This window comes from Drosophila willistoni (genome assembly GCF_018902025.1).
Source record: "Drosophila willistoni isolate 14030-0811.24 chromosome 2L unlocalized genomic scaffold, UCI_dwil_1.1 Seg168, whole genome shotgun sequence".
Classification (NCBI taxonomy): Eukaryota; Metazoa; Arthropoda; class Insecta; order Diptera; family Drosophilidae; genus Drosophila; species Drosophila willistoni.
Genome location: NW_025814047.1, coordinates 14,655,513 through 14,677,187, shown reverse-complemented (window position 1 = coordinate 14,677,187; position 21,675 = coordinate 14,655,513). Strand labels below are relative to the sequence as shown.

The window sequence follows — 21,675 nt, the reverse complement described above, 5'->3', positions numbered from 1 at the left end:
TTCCACACAACAACATGGAAATAACCAAAAAGAGCGCAATGTAAAACCAAGGATGCATGATGCCCGGCAACATGTTGCCAAATATCACGCTTCGCAACATGTTGCTGCGATTAAAACACGCAACATTCCGTTACGATACAACAAGTTCGATCGGACCACATACGACCAAACCAGCAATTTCGTCACAGCGGGAAGATGCGTGGGAGGCAGAGAACGAAAGAATCAACGACTGGAGAGCATACGCACAATCACAAATAGGGCATGGACCGATTAAGAGAGAGTATGCATGAACATTTGAGAATTCAGCAATACAGGCGCAGCACACCTACACTATGCGTGTGCCGATTGAGAACGGGTACCGGTGGATGGAGCGCGCTCTATGAGGCTGGACAAGCAGAGAGACAAAAAAGGCCAAAGTGAGGGCGAAGCATGTCCAACGGGGGGTAGTGGGGCTGTGTGCATACCAAGTAAAGCCAATATCGTCGATCAAGTTCGATGGGCAAAGGGGGGTATGTGCAAGCCGAAGAAAGGGGGGATTGGGTATTGGGGAAGCCCTGTCTACGAGGCGAATAACGTATTGATGACGTGGACAAATGATTTTAGTTATTGTTGAAGTAAATTAACTAAAACCAAATAAACTAAAATCAATATGTTAGTCACATAAAGTAAAATGGCCATGCAGAAAAGCAACAATTCCCCAAAACTGAGAGAACGAGCCAAAAGGAGAAGGACATTGGATAGAGCAGCGTCGCCTAGCAAAGAGAGAGGACATGCGACCAGAGCAGAGAAATAAACTAGAAAAGGATGGAAGCCCGCATAGCAACAGAGGCGCTATTTGGGCAGAGCAGAGGAACAAGGACAGGAATTTAATGGGTGCACAGCAGGCAGGATTTATATATACATAAATTATTGTGTCGTGATTTCACTGGGGCACAAAATAAAATTTGTTGTGCCGAACCTCGCCCTAAAGATTGAAATTATCCTGAAGGCCGAAAAAAGATCGTTACAAAACCTCGAATAGTTCGAGTAGTGTTCAACGCAGTGGCCATTTGTAATAACACTTCCTTGAACCAAAACCTACTAAATGGGCTTATACAATTTGGGTTAAACGCAATAGCCTTTACCGCAGATAATAATTCTTTGAACTCGTCTCGGAGATGCTTCCTTCTACGCGTTGCACACTTTTCACCAAAATTAATATACTCTTTTTGCAAGGGTATACAAATAAGTTTGAATCAAAAATGTTTTTTCAGACTGAGCAAAGCATATCGCTTTTGGACTTGGTTCTTAATATGTAACACATATGACGTGCTATCGTCAGGAGGGCCGAGTTGCAGCTTAGACTTAAAATTATCTTACTATTGTTACGTGTAATTTAAAAATGCTAATAAACAAGCGTGATTTATTTTCGTTGAAAGAATTTTAGAGATCGTTAAAAGAGGCGGCAGATGGATAAATCGATAAAATATATGAAATTCCTAGCCCATGGAAGAGACCGTTTATTGAGAAGAGACAAGAAGCTTCGATGGAGTAAGTTTGAATGTAGTATAATAATACTACATAAAGACGACCTGGCAGAATGACCGTGTCGGATAGTGTTGATTTAGTGACTAATAAGTCATTGACCTACTGGGTTATTTCAATTGACTGACATGTGCGTCACCTATACCCTATTGTCTGGAAGTAGCCTGTTTCGCGCGAGCCCAAGCAGAGCGCTGTCCACCTCCCGCTCGACAGACCGTGGTGCGCAGCCGCATATCGGACGGCACGATCGCGTGGACAAATACAAATAAAACGGACTAACAATTAAAAATATGATTAACTACAGTTAATTACGAGCTAAATGTGATAAAATAGAAGTTTTCACAAGGGAAAGAGAGGCTTCTGATCTGATTACGGGATACAGAAGATTGTAATCAGAACATAGGACTCGAAAAGGTTCATGCAAAGAATAGTTAGAACTACAGTGTTTTAAGGATAGAGGAATAAAATTTATAGTAGGTCTACGGGGTACAGATAGGTTTAACTGGTTCAACAGCTCAGGAGAGTCTATTTCACGTATTAAAAGTTTGTGAATAAAGATAGCACCAAGCATTACTCTACGATTAATTCAAGAAGGAAAATTGATTAAAAGAAGCATACTGGAGTATGATGGCAAATTGACATTGCGATCCCAATTTAAAAAGCAGAAATTACTTTTGAACAGATTCAATTTTACTTTGGTGCGTCTCATATTGAGGTGACCATATGCAAGATCCGTACTCTAAGATAGGACGGATTAAAGAAGTATACAGAATTTTGGTTGTGTACGGATCGTCAAACTCTTTTGACCATCGTTTCACAAACTCAAGAACATTCATAGCTTTACTAACTGTAGCAGAAATATGAGGATTAAAAGTTAATTTATGGTCCATAAGAACACCTAAGTCATTGATAATATCTAACCGCTCTAAAGCAGTGTCGTTAAGATAATAAGTTGCTAAGTATGGAGTGCATCTATAAAAAGACATAACTTTACATTTAGAGCCGTTAAGGTTTAATAGGTTGGTTTCACACCAACTCTGAACATCATTAGGATCCGTAGGCAAGAAGACGATATGTCTTTAAAACTGAGGTAAAGCTTGACATCATCCGCGTACACAAGCACCCGAGAATGTGACACTACCAATGGAAGATCACTTATAAAAAGAGTGAATAACAATGGACCCAAATGACTACCCTGAGGTACTCCAGAGGTCACTTGGATGGTCTTAGAAAATGAAGACTTGAAGAAGAAGAGGACCTTTTGTATACGCTTAGAAAGATATTGAAGAATCCAATCTAGCAAAAGGCTGTGGATGCCAAGTGCGTTTAATTTATATAAAAGCAGAGTATGATTAACAGAGTCAAAGGCCTTGCTGAAGTCATTATAAATGACGTCAGATTGCACGGCAGTCTTGAACCCTTTGATTGAGTGAGATGTGAATTCTAATAGGTTAGTAGTTGTCGATCTACGTTTTTTAAACCCATGTTGGGATAACGAAATGATTGAGCTACAAAAATGCTGCAATTGAGATGTTATTATTTTCTCAAATGCTTCGAGTTACCTCAGGTTTCCCCCAAGGCTGTAATCTGGGCCCACTGTTATTTACCCTGTTTATAAATGATTGTCCTTGGTTAATTCAGTAGAACCAATAGCCTTTGATCAGCCCTCTTGAGGTACATTTATAGCCCCGATCTCCAAAGGGAGGACGGTCCTAGTCTGATCTCAGAACCAAACGAATTATGACTTTGTGATTTCTGTGTAATAAGTTTCATGGTTAAAGGAAGAGTCTTGGGTGTCGTCCTCACATGTGTATCCGAAGGATCATGGCCCGACATTAAGACTCGTAACTAAAATTCGTAACTATAGGACTGAAATATTTTAATGTTGAACACTCCCATTAAACAGAACATGGTAACTTCTGTGAACTGTTAGGTAAAAATAGATTTTAATTCTTATTGATCGAAAATATCTGGGTTTTTTATACCCTTGCAAAAAGGGTATATGTATTAATTTTGGTACGAAGAATGCAACGCATATAAGGAAGCATTTCTGGCCATATAAAGTATATATATTCTCGATCAGCAAGACGAGACAAGTTCATACAGCCATGTCCGTCCGGCCGTCCGTCTGGATCTACGCGAACTCATCCTAGACGTTAAAAGCTACAGAGTTGAAATTTTGCATGTAGGCTTGTATATACAGCACAGGTTGTATATTTTGGATTCAGAAGGATCGGACTACTATATCATATAGCTCCCATACAAACGGCAAAAGTCACGAACAGTGACTTTTCTAAATTACGTTGTACGTCGGTCGGGTGGGAGATGGGCAAGTGTCGTAGGGGCCACTTGAACGTACTAAGCATAGTATCGTCAACGTCCGCTATTTTCTAAACTATTGTCATAAAAATGAATACATGTTAGTTTGGTTTGGTACTTTAACTTTATCATATATCTCCCACAAGTCAAAAACAGAGATTATTATAAAAAACCTCGTTCTTTTGACGTTATTGCTTTCAAATTAAACATTTGTTTCTTTTGATCAAGCTCGGGCGACTCTATCATATAGTTTCCATATAAACAATTGGTGATAAACAGTGATCAATAAATTCGTTTTTTGCAATGGTAATATTGTAGACCGTTCTTTCGCAAATATTAAATTTTTTACATAAAAAGTTTCTTCATTTTGACAGCTATAGGTAAGGAAAGAGTAACAAAAAACTTGCAAACAAACTATACAAACTTTGACGCGGTCGAAGTTAGCCCCGGCCCCCTGGTTCACATTTGTTTGTAAGTGAATTAATTTTCCTTCTTGCTTCTTTGTTAATTTTAATTCTTTCCAAATCCGCCGCATCAGGCGTTCATGCCACAACCTTCAGTGATCTGCCCAAAGAAAAAGCGGACAAAATGTTGTGGACATGTTTTATATGTAATTCTACAAGTTTTCGCATGTGCGTCATGGGGAACAATTCGGGCAGTTTTACAGTATCGTCTATGATTTTCGTGAATTCGGTCAGATTGAGTGTCTTATGTAGCTACGTTGTTCCCGTCTAGCACGGGAATGTAATTTGCATTAGAGAAGTCGCTAATGCATGCCCCTGCTGCGATTAACCTGTGGAGAATGTAAACAGGGACTATAGTAACTGTGTAGTTTGATGTAGCAATTATAGAAACTTTATCGAATTTACTTCAAATTATCCTTATGGACCACCATCTCCTTAATAGGTACAGGCGTTCCCAAGTCTGCTTTCACATGTCCCTTAGAACACAATGGGTATAGTTTGTTTCCTAATCTTTTATTGTTTTTAATAAAAACTTTAATATTTAATATTTTCTAGCGAATCAATGTGTTCTATTTGAATAATGCCAACTGGGTTTTCTTCTGTAACCGAGTGGATTGTTTTATAATATTCTATTGTTGCTCTTATAACTATTCAATAACAATTATAACTATTTGCCTTTGTTCGTCTTTATTGGTTTTATCGTTTACCATATTCTTGCAGTACCGAAACTTTATTGTCGGGAAAAGTCGCACTAATTCATGTTGAAAGGCGGCTAGTGTAGGAATCTTCCTACAATGGAATGGAACGGAATGCATTTACAACATCACGGTTCACTACAAGTTTTAAGGATTCAATTCAAGGAGATCGTTCTTGTCTGTGAATTAGTCTCCGATGCAATGGCAGCACATAATTTTGTTTCATCCTGTACGGCATTAACGGTTTAAAATGGATCTTTTAGATCAGAAAAAGGGTCTCAAATGGGGATGTGAGTCGGGCCGAGTCGTGCAAGATGCAATGAAACTTTTCATGCGGCAATCAAAGGATCATCGATGAGTCTGTCCGTAAGTTTTCTTAATGTCTCGCAAGAGTTTAAAGTTGTTGAGCTGAACTCGCCTCGGACCGTGCAATCAGTCTGCTGGCAATACTTTCCAAGGTATTCGAAAGAATATTTTTGGCCAGAGTACCGCCACTACTGGACGAAGGTAACATGGTCCCTGAACACCAATTTGGCTTCCGACGACATCATAGCACCCCAGAACAATGTCACCGTATTGTTGGGAAGGTCCTTGGCTCCTTCAAAGACAAACTCTACACCTCCGCTGCATTCTTAGACATTAAACATGCTTTCGACCGTGTCTGGCACGACGGGCTTCTGCACAAGCTTAAGGTGTTGCTACCTGCTCCTCACTTCATGATTCTGAAGTCCTACATCGAAAACAGACGCTTCTACGTCAGGTATAAGAGCCCCACGTCCGGAATTAGGTGCTGCATCAATGCTGGCGTTCCACGGGGCAGTGTGTTAGGTCCCATCCTGTACACCGCGTATACCGCAGATATGCCAGTGGTACAAGACGATCAGCTTCCAATTGCCACATATGCGTTTCTCGACTCTGCTTCGAAACCAACGGTGGCCTCGAGTCTCATCCAGGAACAATTCAACCTTCTGGAACCATGGTTGATCAGATGGAACATCTGTGTGAATGCGGACAAGTCACAGCACATAACATTGGCCACTCGAAGACCCAATGGCCCCCCCAGTCAGCCTTCATGGTACGTGTTATCCGAGCGTAAATTGTGTTAAATACCTAGGCCTCATCCTCGAAAGGCGATTGAATTGGAAAGCCCATCTCAAGGCCGAAAGAACTCATTTAAATCTGAAGCTATCCAAGATGCAGTGGCTCTTCGGCAAGAGGAAACCCAGGCTGGAAACCCACGAAAACACAGGGATAGTTATCATCCAACTTTAGAGTTATTTATTGAGTTTCCCAGCCGCGAGCCCATCTCCGAGTGTGATCCTACGGTACGCACCCGATGTTTTCGGAAGACTGACTGAGTTCTATAGATTCGTTAACTCAAAGCGAAACTCTATCTCCCTTCCATCGTTTGCAGTTTTTAATAATGTTTCGGCCTCTTCTGATCAATCTATTTCTAATTTATTTGCTAACTTCTTTTCGACTACGTACATACCCACTAAGTACAACTCTAGTCAGATATATCCATATCCTATAACGAAATCCATCTGCATTCTTAATCCTATTATAACGCAAAGTTCTGTAGCTAAGGAACTAATGACGATTAAGCCGGTATACTCACCGGGCCCAGACGGGAGTCATTGTGCTCGCCTTTACTTAAGCTTTTTGAGTTGTCCGTTACACTGTCCGAGTTTCCAACTATATGGAAGGATTCGAATTTATTTTACCTCTTCTTATTTTACCTCTTCTTCTTGGCAATAAATCCGACGTCACTAATTACAGAGGAATTTTTTAAATTGTCAGCGATACCTAAACTGTTTGAAAATTATGACGTCTCAAATACAGCATTTATGTAAATCTATTTTTTCGCCATACCAGAATGGGTTTGTCAATAATAGGTCTACCACAACTAACCTTTTACAGTTACATCTTTTGTAATCCAAGAACTGAGCATAAACAATCTCCGGCATATAACCGGACTACGCTCAAAACTAATATCGGGCCCTGTATTGGAATAGTGGCAATTTGGTTCGCCATTTATCTGGCCATTCGAAGACTCCAGAGACGCAAGTTAGTGACAACTCTTCAAAAGTCTCTTCACCTACAGAAGTCCTGGGACGGTCCCATTTAAGTGAGGGAGGAGTTAACATGAACAAATGAATATAGCTAATACTGCATTTGGCAGTGGACACTATCGCTGGGTCAGCGATCCCACGGTCTGGGTAATATGAGCCGGTCCGCAAGACGTTGACCGCTGCTAGCGGCACGAGGCGCAGTGTCCGCATTCTGATGGCCAATGATTAGGGTTCTTGGGTAGTTTATTTAATAATGATAATTTAGTTATAATTCCGACTCCAAGCGCACAAAACTGTGGCTTGTATTAAACAAGTATTAATAAACATGCACTTGTATGCCGATGATGTAAAAATTGCTAATCGCATCGTAGACTGTTTTTCATGCCATACCTTGCAAGCTGACCTGAATGCTTTTCAGGGGTGGTGTAGGGCTAACTTGTTATCGCTATACTGTTCTAAGTGCAATATTATGTATTTTTATAGAGGTTCTCCCCAATTAGCAAGTTACTTTTTAAATAATTTCCCGTTAGAAATTAATAACACTTCCTTGGTTGTTAAAGATTTGGGGACCTTAATAGACCACAAAATTTAATTTTAATCAGCATATGTATATCGACAACTGTTAGTAGGGCTAAGAGTGTTCTTGGCTTTATAAAGCGCTGGTCGAAGGAGTTCAAGGTTCCATATACTACCAAAATGCTTTATACTTCATTCGTCCGCCCGATATTGAAGTAGTATGGATCTTATATTTGGTCTCCTCAACATGAGTTTTCTTTACAAATTTTTTTATAGTGAGATTGACTCTTCCCAGCTGTTGAGCCAGACTAATATTTCTGATCCATCTAGAAGGACTCTCAATTTCACACCGCTTATACTTTCTACCTGCACAACTAACTTTTGCTCTGCTTGAACCATTTCTTATACTACGTAACGACTACAGACTTTGCCGGTTATAAAAACTGTCCTTCCTCGCTCATAATTAATTGCAGTTATCTTTACCTTTATTTTAACCTATCCTATTTTTATACCCTTGCAGAGGGTATTATAAAATTGGTCAGATGTTTGTAACGCACAGGAGGAGACGTTTCCGACCCCATTAAGTATATATATTCTTGATCAGCATGAGAAGCTGAGTTGATATGACCATGTCCGTCTGTCCGTCTGTCTGTCCGTCCGTCTGTGCGAATGCGTTTTACTCAGCCGTATCGGGCTGAAATATTTAAAAAAAATAAAGTATGAAAACCATCAGGATCGGACCACTATATCATATAGCTCACGAAGAACTAGAAGAAACATTTTCATAAAAATCGGAGTATGCTATGAAATTTACATATGTATGTGATTGTAAAATAATTGTAAAATAGAGAGTAAAATTGTTTTGTTTGTATATTGATGAATTGAGTTGCAGAAAACAAATTTTGAACATATAAAATTATTATTATCAAGGACTGCAAGGGTATATAAACTTCGGCATAGCCGATGTCAGCTATGATATTTTTATATAAACCTATTCCTTTATTACTTTTAATATTTTATATATCTTTAGTTTAATTTAGGTTTATATATGTAAAAAGCCTCAGGACGGAGTGGTTAGAGGTTGTAACACTAACTTTACTTAGGGCCACTTGTAATTAATATAATATTAACATTTTGCCGTGATAAGGCATCTGCCACAAGGTTTTCGTTCCCTGGCTTATAATGCAATCCACTTTTTAATTCTCACATTTGTGTTCTTTTGTGATACAGAAAATGTCTGAAAAGTGCCACTCTCAGGTTCCATAGAGGTAATTCTGTACTTTACCAAGAGTCCACACAATTGTCAACAACTGCATTTAATTAGAGGCATAAAGAGACTACTTTTCTTTAACATTCGTGATATCACTTGGGTCAGCATTGCTCCGATACCGTCGGCCGAATATCGGTTATAACGTCGAAAGGTTATTTAATGTCTGGCTACATGAGTAAGACGTCTTCTGAAGTTAGAATGTTTCTTAAACGGTCATAGGCGAATCATTAAAATTAATTGGGATTTTTTTTTTCTTTTGTCATTTTCATGTCCGCGTTGCAAAGCAGTTGAAGCACAGTTTCGTCTTCAGAAAACATTATCACGTCATCGATATTGACGTAGCATATTTTTGTGATTTGTTACCTTAGAACATCATCGATTGTTCTCAGAAAGATGCTTTCCGCATTTTGAAGCCAAAGGGTAAGGGACAGAATTCGTATATTCCACCGTTCACATTTTTCTCGCGGTCTCTTTCACCTATATAAATTTGAATGTTATTGAAAATATTGCGATTTCAAGATTCATTGGAGCACTCGTCATTGGGTACCAGTCGGTTATAGTCCGCCCGTTTAGCTTTCGAAAGTCAAGAACGAGTCGTTTGTTCCTATTACCGTTTAAATCAAATCCTTTTTTGTCAACAATCCATGCCGGACTGTTGTACACAGACCGATATGGTCTTATGATGCCATATTTCAACAGATGAGAGATTTCGTTGTCAACAAAATAAGGCAAACCAATATGGGTAAAGCTTGGAGTGCATATTGCCCGAAAATTCTCATTCAACATTCTGCTGCATTCGCGTTTTGTTTGTCTTGCTGAGAAATCTTGTAAATTTTCTGCCAACTTTGCCTAGTCATAATGTTCGGTAAGTAGTAATTTTCGGATTTTTTCAATATTTTCTTGCCTATTTTTTTCACCTGGGTGGCTCCTTGCATCGAAATTTAGCACAGTGTTTTGTGAATTAACCTCTAATAGTGGGCCACCTTTTTTGGGGGGTTTTTCCTACTTAGAAAAGTAAGTTGTTCTTGTGCGTTAAGTTCGTTGCTGACTGCGCCCTCTGGTATAGCTTTTAACACTGCTAGCTCCATTTCGGTTTAATCGGGTGCCTGTAGTAGAAATCCTATTGTAATATCTTCGCCACTATCGGCTTCAATTTTAATGTCCCTATAGGTCCAACTTATTGGAAGTTAACGATTGGCAGTTTGATTGGTCTTTTTTTATACCATACACCCATAGGGTGAATTGGTATATTAAAGTCGCCAAAATGTATGTAACAGGCAGAAGGAAGCATCTCCGACCCCACAAAGTATTTATATTCTTGACCAGGATCAACAACCGAGTCGATCTAGCCATGTCCATCTGTCCGTCCGTCCGTACGTCCGTCCGACCGTCCGTCCGTCCGTCTGTATGAACACGCAGATCTCTGAGACTATACAGCCAAATAAAAAGTGATAGAGAGTTTCGGAAAATAGTTTGGAAAATCCAAAAAAATTACGGCCAAAAATTGCCAGTACACTGGCATAGCCGATGTTAGCTTTTTTAATATTTTTAACCATAGCAGAGCAGAAGTGTAGGTGCGTCGAAGCTAACGCCTTTCCAGTTATTGTTGAACATGGGAAATGACTGTTACTAAGGTACGTTTCATAACTATAACGCCACCCATATATTTCAAATATTGGTCTAACGGTAAAATTCTCGATGTTACAATGTTCTACCGAAATACTTGTTGGGGCACAACAACAACATACAACAACTTTGGGATCAATAGGAATAACGGTACATTTCTATTTACGCAAATTTGGTTTTGAGCTTGTTTCATAATTATAACGCCACTTTCAATAAATGCGTTTTTTACTACAAATGTCAACAGTTAACAATTTTTTTTTTATGAACAATTAAAATTACATCTGGTTCAAACATCAAACATGAGCCAGATGTAATTAAAAATTTAGTTTTAAGGATGCCTACAAGGATATTTAATGTCATTTCGAAAAATGGAAAGCAAATTTTAATTGTTCATAAAAAAAAATTGTTAACTGTCGACATTTGTAGTAAAAAAACGCATTTATTGAAAGTGGCGTTATAATTATGAAACAAGCTCAAAACCAAATTTGCGTAAATAGAAAAGTACCGTCATTCCTATTGATCCAAAAGTTGTTGTATGTTGTTGTTGTGCCCCAACAAGTATTTTGGTAGAACATTGTAACATCGAAAATTGTACCGTTAGACCAATATTTAAAATATATGGGTGGCGTTATAATTATGAAACGTACCTTTGTCAGAACTAACAGGCAAAAACTACACGGAAGTATATTAATACTAGAAACCATGCCACGCTTCGCTGTGCCCCGCCTGGTATTGCTCATGTCGATCTAGTCTTATCTGTGCGCGGGATTCAGCTACCCTTCCCCTATGCAGTTTAGTTCTTTGCAAGCGAAGCAATTGAATTGGTGCAGACCGCGACTCTCGGGCTCGCAAACGCTCATGCTCAAGCCAGGCTGCACGGCTTCCGGCTTTTCGTTTGTAACTAAAACTGGAATGGGTGAATTTCCTACAACATGGTTGACATGTAACTGCCCCCGTCTACGGCGGTCGATACACGAAAAGCCGTTATAAAACCCATTTTATTCGCGCTCGCGAACTACCCATACCATTTAGGGGGATGAAAAATAGATGTTGGCCGATTTTCATAGATACCGGATAAGCACAAAAAATTTATCAAAATCGGTCAAGCCGTTGCGGAGGAGTATGGCTTCGAAAACTGTGACACGAGAATTTTATATATATAAAAGATAAAAGATATCTCACCTGAAATACATGCTATTCTGCTAGTTGTTTGCGTTTCCCCTACTTCAAAGCTTTCACCGCCTCGTGTTGTTGTTATATAATTGGGGTTACGTATAGTTTGCGCTCTATTTTCAACATTGACACGCCGCAAATTATCATGTATTATTGTACCATTACCGCCATATCCTATGAAGACTCTTCGGGCTGTGGAAAACTGTTCACGGCGCTGCAACCACTGGCCCACTACAGGTAAGCGCCGTAGATGCACTAGAGCGATGCCCAATGAGACTGTAAAAAGGTTGGCTTCTTGCTGCCGTTGGGCTTGGGCCTCTCTTTCTTCTTGTCGCTGTTGATTTGATTGCCTTTCAGTCAAACGCTGGGCTGCAATTTGACGAAAAAAACGCATGACAATTAGGCGAGCTCCACTCAAAGACGCCTGCCGGCCATTAGGAACCACATTAGCAGCATCTGCACCAGCTCCAGCTCCTCTGGTTCGATTCACTTGGTTTCGTGCTATGATAAACATATTCCTCTGTGCCATAATAGCAGGCAACTCATATCGATGAAAAAAGAATATCATCGAGTGCTGAATAAATATAGCCCATTTAATTATCGCAACACCATTACATTATATTCTTATATATACCTACTTGAATAAACAAATAAGATGAGAGTAACGCCAGAGTCCGATATTGTCCACTGAATCGATAGTGATATGCATAAAAGGCAAAGTGATATAGATAAAAAAATCTGCAAAGATATAAAAACTCATTAACTCATTTTTAAGACTCAGTTGAAATTTATGTCCACAAGCCAATACAATTTTTTAGTTTTAATATCCAATATTTCACTCCAACAACTTTTCAAACAAATAATATTTTTATACCATACACCCATATGGTATGGCATATGGAAATTGTATATTAAAGTCGCCAAAATGTATGTAACAGGCAAAAGGAAGCTTTTCCGACCCCATAAAGTATATATATTCTTGATAAGCATCAACAGCCGAGACGATTTAACCATGTCCGTCCGTCCGTGCGTCCGTATGAACACGCAGATCTCGGAGACTATAAAAGCTAGAGCTACCAAATTTGGTATATAGACTCGTGTAGTATCTAAAATGATCAAGGTTATTTCAAATTTTTGCCACGCCCCTTTCCGCCACCGCAATTTAAAAAAGCGTTTATCTCAAAAACTATTCTAGCTAGGGACACCATATTTGGTATATAAGTTATAATGTTGAATATGTCCACTGGTTCCTGTTAGGGGTTGCCGTTGGTGGGATCCAGCTTATGAATTGATTTATGCTGATTAGGATGAGATACGATTAGGTATCTGAATCACCGTCCTTGTGGATCAGCAATATATTAGATATGATAAATTATGTTTCGGCTAAGTGCCGGAGTTATGCTTCTTTATTGTTAAAGGGTTATACAAAAACTTTATATATTGAAGGAAATAAAAGAGAACTAAACCTAAGTACATAAATTGGAATATGAATCTAAAGCCAAATACATAAGTGGGAATATGAATCTAAAGCTAAATACATAAGAAGTAAATATGAAAGGCGTATGGTCATGCTATGAGCTCTTGGCCAGACGCTGTGTCAGCGTATTTATGCTTATGTGGAATTCGCCACATCGACGTTGCAGCTGCACAGATTCTTCTAAGACTTAGTGCAGGGGCAGTTCGCTAGATTGTTTGTTAACTTCTTCCCTTCTAAGTTCATTGCCGTCCTCGGTGATGCATGACTCTTGGACGAATTTTTGCAGTTTAGCAGCTGACTTCCTCTGGTACCTGCAGTAACCATCTACGACGAGGCTACAGAGCAAGAAGCTTACAAGTACTCCGATCGCGAACCAAACCTTGGGCGATCCGTTGGATATCATATCATCATTCAACTCCTGGATGGCGTTTAGGTTGAGTTCACGCATTCGCTGTAGTAGAGGTAGACTTAACACATGATCGTACCCGTTATATGTAGCAAAGGGGAAGCTGGGATGCCAGGAACCTTGCTTACGACCTTGTTGTGGTTGAGGTACATGGTCCCGTTTATCGTAGCGCTTTTCTCAAACGTTATAAGATGGGTTCCGTTGACGTGTAACGTACGTAAGGGCCATCATCTATGCTGATACTAACCGTTGTAATGGGCTCCAGGTGACTGGGCTGCGTGCGACATATAGCAGATTGCCCTGAATGTAGTCCGCGAGCGCATGTGTCATGCTTAGCCAGATTGCAAAATGTTGCGTGATTGTTGGTAACGCATTCTGTGACCGCCTTCACTCCGTCGTCGCATTCTGCCACTATGTTGTCGTGTATCTGTAGTATGGTGTCCCCATGTATCACTCAATAATGACCTTCTTACATAAAAGTTTGATTCTAGGGTAATCTATAATTATATGTATGGTGCTATCGGACTGAAATATTTTAATGTTGGACACAGCCATTAAATTAACTATGGAGACTGTTGTGAACTGTTCGGTAAAAATAGATTTTAAGTCTTCTTGATCAAAAATGGCTGGGTTTATTATATTAGATTTGGCAAGTGTGACAGTAAGCATAAGGTCTTGAATTTCTGTAATTAGCATTCTATTTCTTGCTAGTAAAGTTTCGTATAAGTGTGGGATATCGGTAATTTCACCACTTCTGGACTGTATTATTTTATTAACAGTATTTGTAAGTAAATTAATCTGCTTTTGAGTTTCTGTGTTAATTATTATTTGTCTATTGTTAGATTGAATTAACTGTGCTTCTGTTATTTTAATTCTTTCCAAATCTGCCGCATCAGGCGTTCCTGCCACAACCTTTAGCGCTGTGCCAAAAAAATCTAGACTTCTTGCTATCCTGTGGTGTATCATTAAATTGTTTATCAATTTTCATGCATCTGGCTATCTCTAGCAATGTACTGTGGAATCGTTCCACTTGTCCATTCGAGCAGCTATGCAATGGAGGTGCGTTTACTACGTCTATTTCGAATTGATTTTTTAACATCGAAGTAATCGTCTCTGAATTAAACGATGCTTCGTTGTCACAATAAATTGTCTTTATTTTTGGAAAAATATTGAGTAATTGCAATATGGGGATAGTAATATCCGTTATTGTTCGGGATAATAAGGGTTGTACAATAGCAAATTTGGAAAACTTGTCCACGCAGGTCAAGAATAGCTTGTGGTCAGTGGAGAATATATCGATATGCAGCATTTCGCCGGGATAAGACGGAATAGGTGTTTGCCCAAGTTCTCGTTTTTTTGGGTGACGGTCGTAATTAGCTGTGGTGCAGACTTTGCAATTTAAGACGATTTCATTGGTTAATTTGGCCATTTTTGGGAAGTAATACTCCCGGAGTATTTGTTTGATATTTTCTTGCGCTGCTTTATGTGCGCGATTATGTTCGGTATTAACTATCTGAATCTGATCATCTTTGTTGGTTATATCAGTAACCATGTTCTTGCAATGCCAAAACTTTGTTGTGGGGAAAAGTCGCACTAATTCACTCGGTTCACTACAAGCTTTAAGGATTCAAGGAGATCGTTCTTGTCTGTGAATTGTATCACATGGCGAGTTTTGCTGCCGAATAGAATTAGTCTCCGATGCAAGTTGTAGCGCGCCTCTTCTAGGATTACTTGGTTTCTAAAGAGATTAACAGGCTTGTCTGTTGTCTCGATTGTGTAGGTCAAGGAAAGCTCACTGTGGACGGTGGCAGCACACGATTGAATTTCATCTTGTAGGGCATTTACATTTTGACGTGATAAGGCATCTGCCACTAGGTTTTCTTTCCCTGGCTTGTAATGAATTTGAGCGTTACGTTCTTCAATAAAAGCCATCCACTTTTTAATTCTCGCATTTGTGTTTTTTGTGACACGGAAAATGTGATCGGTTGGTGATCTGTAAAAATGTGCAACTCTCTGGTTCCATACAGGTAGTTTTGTAGTTTTCCAAGAGCCCACACGATTGCCAACAATGCCTTTCATTAGTGGCGTAAAGTGATTCACTTTGCTTTAATATTCGGGATATCATTGTTATTGGCCTCCCGCCCTGGGACAACACTGCTCCAATCCCGTCGGCAGACGCGTCGGTCGTGAGGTCGAAAGGTTTTTGAAAGTTCGGGTACATGAGTATGACATGCTCGGATGCCAGAATGTTTCTTAAGCGGTCAAAGGTGTGACGTTGCAATTCATCAAAGTCGATTGGGACCTTTTTGGACATGTGCTTGCCTACTTTTCCATTTTCGCCTTTCTGTATGTCGGTTAAAGGTCTTGCGATTGATGCAAAATCTTTAATAAACACCCTGTAATAACTAGCAAGGCCCGAAAACGATCTTAGTGCATAGAGGCTCTTTGGCTCGGGGTACCCCTTAATTGCCTTGACCTTTTCGGGGTCAGTTTTTGTTCCGTCACTAGAGACGATAAAACCCAAATATTCGACGCTTTCTTTAAAAAATTGTGTCTTTTCTTTCGAAACTCTCATGTTAGAGAGTCATGCAGAGCAGCTGGAGCACGGTGTCAATGTGTTTGACATGCTCGGCTTCTTTTTCAGAAAATATTAACACGTCATCTACGTAGACGTAACATATTTTCCCCGATTTGTTCCCTCAGAACATCATCGATTGCTCTGTGAAATATGCTTCCGGCATTTTTCAAACCAAAGGGTAAGCAACAGAATTCGTATTTCCCTCCGTTTACTGAGAACGCCGTTTTCGCGCGATCCTTTTTAGCTAGATAGATTTGATGGTATCCAGATTTTAAGTCCAGAGTCGTGAAAAATTTTGCCTTTCCAAGATTCGCTAGAATCATTGGAAAGCTTGGCATTGGGTACCGGTCGGCAATGGTTCGCTCGTTTAACTTTCGAAAGTCAATAACGAGTCGTTTGTTTTTGTTACCGTTTGAGTCCAAGCCCTTTTTGTCAACAACCCATGCAGGACTGTTGTACGCAGACCGAGATGGTCTTATAATGCCGTCTTTTAACAATTGAGCGATTTCGTTATTAACAAAATCGGCTACACCCATAGGGTATGGGTAAGACTTGGAGTACACTTCTTGGTTGTCTATTGTGTGAATTGTGGCAATAACTGAAGTGTTATATGGCAATGGCTCGTTAGAGGTCGAAAATGCGCCAATCCTGTTCAGTATTACCTTTTTAAATTCCTCTCATACGCTATCAGGAACTATTATGTCATCAATGCGTGTGAAATTAACGCTATCGCAAGCATGGTGTTGCAGTGCTTCCGTACTGCCATATGTAATACTACCGCTGTGTAAGTTTAGGGTTACCCCTGCTTGCGTTAGCAAATCGAAGCCTATTATGGCATCAAAAGTATCAAGGGTATCTAAAATGAAAAACGGGGCATTCTTTCCGAAAATTCTCATGAAGCATTTTTCTTTAATTTTAGTGGACCCATGTATGGAGTTCACAGTAAATGGGGTGTCGACAAGTGTTATGTTTCTTAACTCCTTTACGGGTTTCACATAATTCTTTGCCGCCCCAGTGTCGATTAGAATTTTTAGTGTTCTACCAGCCAACTGTCGCTCGACGAACGGCAGTTGGGATCGTTCTCTAAAAAATTTACCAAATCATTGTCCAGTATGGAGTCGTTCTCATCGCTAGCCTCTGCAACGACGGCCTCTGCTATAGGCGCGTATTGTTGGTCTTGGGCCGGGTCTTTTTGAGAAATGATGTTAACATTCTGGCGACTCTGTCCAGTCATATGCTCTGATGCGTTCTGTCTCTTTTGAGATTCGCCGTAAGTGGCGCTACCGCGGGTTTTACCCCAAGCAGTCTGCTGTCTCAGTTTGGAAACTGATGGATCAACATCCATCGGCTGTGCTTGGCCTTGGGCTCGAAGTGGTTTACTGTTCGATGTTGGTCCCAACTCACCCTGTTGGGGTCTGTTTTGGACTTGTTTTCCTGTAAAATGGGAGTTTTTCTCAAAATGTTTTCCCTGTCTGGGCATTGAGCGATTCCCTTGCTTGTTATTTTCCCCTGGGTGGCTCCTATCTTGCATTGCTTTAGCGTACGTAGCAGCAAACATGCTCCTTTCTATGTTATTCTCAGCCTCGCGAGCTAGTGCTAAAGCCGAAGGCAAATCTTTGGGCTGTGCTGGTATAACTAGTGCCTTAATAGGCCTCCTCCGCCTGCCATGAAGGCGTGCAGAGCATCGCTCGTAATTTCGGTATAAAGAATGACGGCTGCTTGCTCCTCATGCGTCATGGCAATTTTATTTGTAATAAGAGTGAGTTTTTTCTCAACCTCATCATAGTACTGCATTAATTCTAGGTCTCCTTGTCTGACCATTTCTAATTCATGTCTGAGAACGCGCAGAGACGTTTTATCGGCGTATGTGCAATCAAGTCTAGCAATGATTGCATCGAAATTTAGCACAGTGTTATGGGAGGTAAGAACTGCGCGTGCGGCACCACAAACTTTTTTTTTTAAAATGATCACTGCCTGGTAATGTGTTTCACTCCCATAGTATCCCTTGTAGGCTTGATATGCCTCTATGGCTGATTGTCTCCAAGACACATATTCTTCATGGTCACCATTAAAATTCGGCACTGATTTCGCAGCGTCGAGTCTAACCTCACATCTAATGCTGGGGTCAATTGTTACGCTTTCATACACCTGTACTTGGGGCGCTTCAATTCTAAATGAGTTCACTTGGTTTCTCAGATGTTCCAGTTCGGCGTGTATCTCGCCTCTTATGCGTTGTTCTTGTGCGTTAAGCGCGGTGCTGACTGCGCTCTCTATTATAACTTTTAACGTTTGTGGATCCATTTCTGTTTGATCGAGTGCCTGAGGCCTAGATTGTAATATAATATCTTCGTCGCTATCAGATTCTTTTTTGATGTCCCTATAGGACCAACTCATTGGCAGTTGTTTAACACAGTGTCTTAGCGAATTCAATCTAACAATATGACCGCACACATTCAAACTCACAATTAAATTCAATGCAAATAAATTCAAAGCAAATTAGTTACAAATCTAATGCAAATTATTCACAAGATCACTTTATGCTGCCACTTTTATTATTATTTCTTTTATTATTGTTTTTATATTTGTTTGGTTTCAAATTTATATATAATAATTTGTTTTTATTTTTTCCGAACAGTCACTTACATGTTGGTAGGGTGTGGATTCTTAGATGGTAATCCAATTCCGGTTGGGCGCCAGTTATAATGTTGAATATGTCCACTGGTTCCTGTTAGGGGTTGCCGTTGGTGGGATCCAGCTTATGGATTGATTTATGCTGATTAGGATGAGATACGATTAGGTATCTGAATCACCGTCCTTGTGGATCAGCAATATATTAGATATGATAAATTATGTTTCGGCTAAGTGCCGGAGTTATGCTTCTTTATTGTTAAAGGGCTATACAAAAACTGAATATATTGAAGGAAATAAAAGAGAACTAAACCTAAGTACATAAATTGGAATATGAATCTAAAGCTAAATACATAAGTGGGAATATGAATCTAAAGCTAAATACATAAGAAGTAAATATGTAAGGCGTATGGTCATGCTATGAGCTCTTGGCCAGACGCTGTGTCAGCGTATTTATGCTTATGTGGAATTCGTCACATCGACGTTGCAGCTGCACAGATTCTTCTAAGACTTAGTGCAGGGGCAGTTCGCTAGATTGTTTGTTAACTTATATGTATGACGGGTTTCGCCCGGGCCCACAGTTTTCAGAAGGGCCCGCGATACATCACAGTCGAAAATAGCTGATATATTTGAAGGGAAGTAGGGGGCCTGAACATTGTTACCCCTGGGCCCTGATTTGTAAATTATAATGTCGAACGAATTGAAATGATATTGGTCGCATTTATTAATTTTAAAATCTCCATGAATTATGAATAAACATTAAAATTTTGTCACCTACGTGAAATCCATACCGAATGTATCGCTAATATAATTTCTCTTGGCCTTTTATTAGGGACTGTTCTGAAATGTGTATGCCAACTGCCAAAGTAGAGAGGGTAGGGAGGGTAGAGAAGAGAGATGCGCTCACCAGCATAGCATCCCCACATTTTTTTGACAGGTCCACACATTTAGGTGTTACTCATACTTATTTTGGTCAATTTTCTTTAGCATGTTCGATAGTGCACTTTATTTTTCTTTAATTGTCAAGTACGATATGACTAGACAAGAATCAAACCCCATCCGTCGAACTATCATCCAAGGAGCCGGATAATAAGTGCACGCCAGCCTACGGTTTTCTCGTGCCCTGAACTGCTTTAGTGTCAATCCACGATAGTTTATTGTAAGCAATAAGGAAAAGAATGACCGAAGTTAATGATCCTTGGGGAATGCCGTTAAAAAGTGGGTAAGGGCAACAAATTACGTTTTTAATCTGAATTTGAATTTTTCCAAAACTTCTTACCTTCTTGTTGGCGAGTTCTAAAGGCTGCTGGAAGTTTCCCGAAGTATTTTATGAGAGTTTTATCTTCCATTTTGTTGATTATTTCCTCTAATGTTTTTTTGTCTATAACTGTTATTGTAGTTATAGTTGTAGTTCTGGCCGTTTCTGCGATTTTTGTTATAGTTTTTATAATTACCGCTGCTATTTCCTCTACCCTCGATAATTATTTCTTTAATTACAAGGGCCCCTTTGGGCAAACGACACTGAGTTTGGATTTCCAGTCATTTCAGTACTACATTGATAGTACTTTGTAATGGTTTCATTCATAGTTTTGAAAGTTCCAGCCTCAAGGGTTGTTTTGAGTTTACCTTGCTTACAATTTTTAACCATTGTGTTGATGTCTCTTTTAGTAGTGAATATATCAGCATCTTCTGCCGATAGGTCCAAGTTAATATACGATGCCTATAAAAGTTTTCGTAAATTGTCGAATTCTGTAGTGAACTTTTTGACCGTTTTTCCTCTCTGTATAATTTTTGACAATTTGTTACTACATCGGATGTTTCACCAACTATAGTATCCTGCAATTTTTTGTTCTCGATTGTCATCCCATCTTGGACTTTGTATTGTGTTGAGCCAATCATTTTTGATTTTATGACCTCAACAGCTATCTCTTCGAATGCGACTTTTGTTAAATTTACTGACTTTAAGTTAAGACTCTTTTAAGTGTTCGAAAATGTAATTTTTATACCATACACCTATAGAGTGAAATGGTGTATTTAGGCCGCCAAAATATATGTAACATGTAGAAGGAAGCTTTTCCGAGTAAAGTATATAGTATATATATTCTTGATTAGCATCAATAGCCGAGACGATCGAGCCATGTCCGTCTGTCCGTTTGAACACCTAGATCCCTAGATCTTAGAGCTAAAGCCACCAAGTTTGGTATGTAGTCTCGTGTAGTATGTACAGTTATCGACTTTGTTTTAAATTTTTGCCACGCCCCTGTAATTTGAAAAAACTCGATTATCTCCAGTAATTTTTTTTTCTTTTGCAAGAAAATTTGGCACACTTAAATTTTATGCTAATATCCGGCATCCGGAGTTGGCCGTTGGCTGGAGATACTAAGATATGCCTGTAACAAGCATCTAAGCAGAATTTTTTAAAATTCATTTGTTATAATAAATTTGAAATATTTGTTTTACTGGTGTATGGTATATACCTAAGTCGATGTCCATTAAATTCTGGAATGGCATTTGGAATGTCTTTTATGTATGCCATTTGGGCATATGTGTCTGTCATTATGTTTTCTTTTATGTCAATTATACTTGTGTTTGAGTATAATTCTTCTTCCCGTTCTGTTTCTTTATCTTGTTCCGATAATGTTATTAGCACAGGAATTGACAGATCGTTTAGACCTTTTTTTATGTGTTCTAGATTCAGAATTTTCTTCCGCTAAGTCTAAGTCTGGCTTATCTACTTATTCCTGTTCTTCCCTAGGATCTATTGCTAAAGGTGTCTTCAGAATTGTCGGTATAAGCAAAACAACAACACCTATAATGCAAATTTGGTTGTTTATGTTGAAATTGTTAATAATTTTATTTTGCATATGAACAAAAACGAGTTAAGGCAATCGCAAAATGAAATTAAAATTCGGATGACAAACTTTTAA

The 21,675-nt window shown here is 39.3% G+C and overlaps 1 protein-coding gene across 3 annotated transcripts in view; it reads right to left on the bottom strand.

Annotated features, from left to right (window-relative positions):
• LOC6653161 (membralin) overlaps positions 1-21,675 on the bottom strand; it is a 128,641-nt gene that overhangs the window by 7,662 nt on the left and 99,304 nt on the right. For all 3 annotated transcript variants that reach the window (XM_047009925.1, XM_047009924.1, XM_047009926.1), the window contains 2 exons: positions 12,298-12,397; positions 11,669-12,233 (listed from right to left, as the gene is read on the bottom strand). In XM_047009925.1, coding sequence (XP_046865881.1) covers positions 11,669-12,233; positions 12,298-12,397 — 665 coding nt within the window. The remainder of the gene's footprint in view (positions 1-11,668; positions 12,234-12,297; positions 12,398-21,675) is intronic.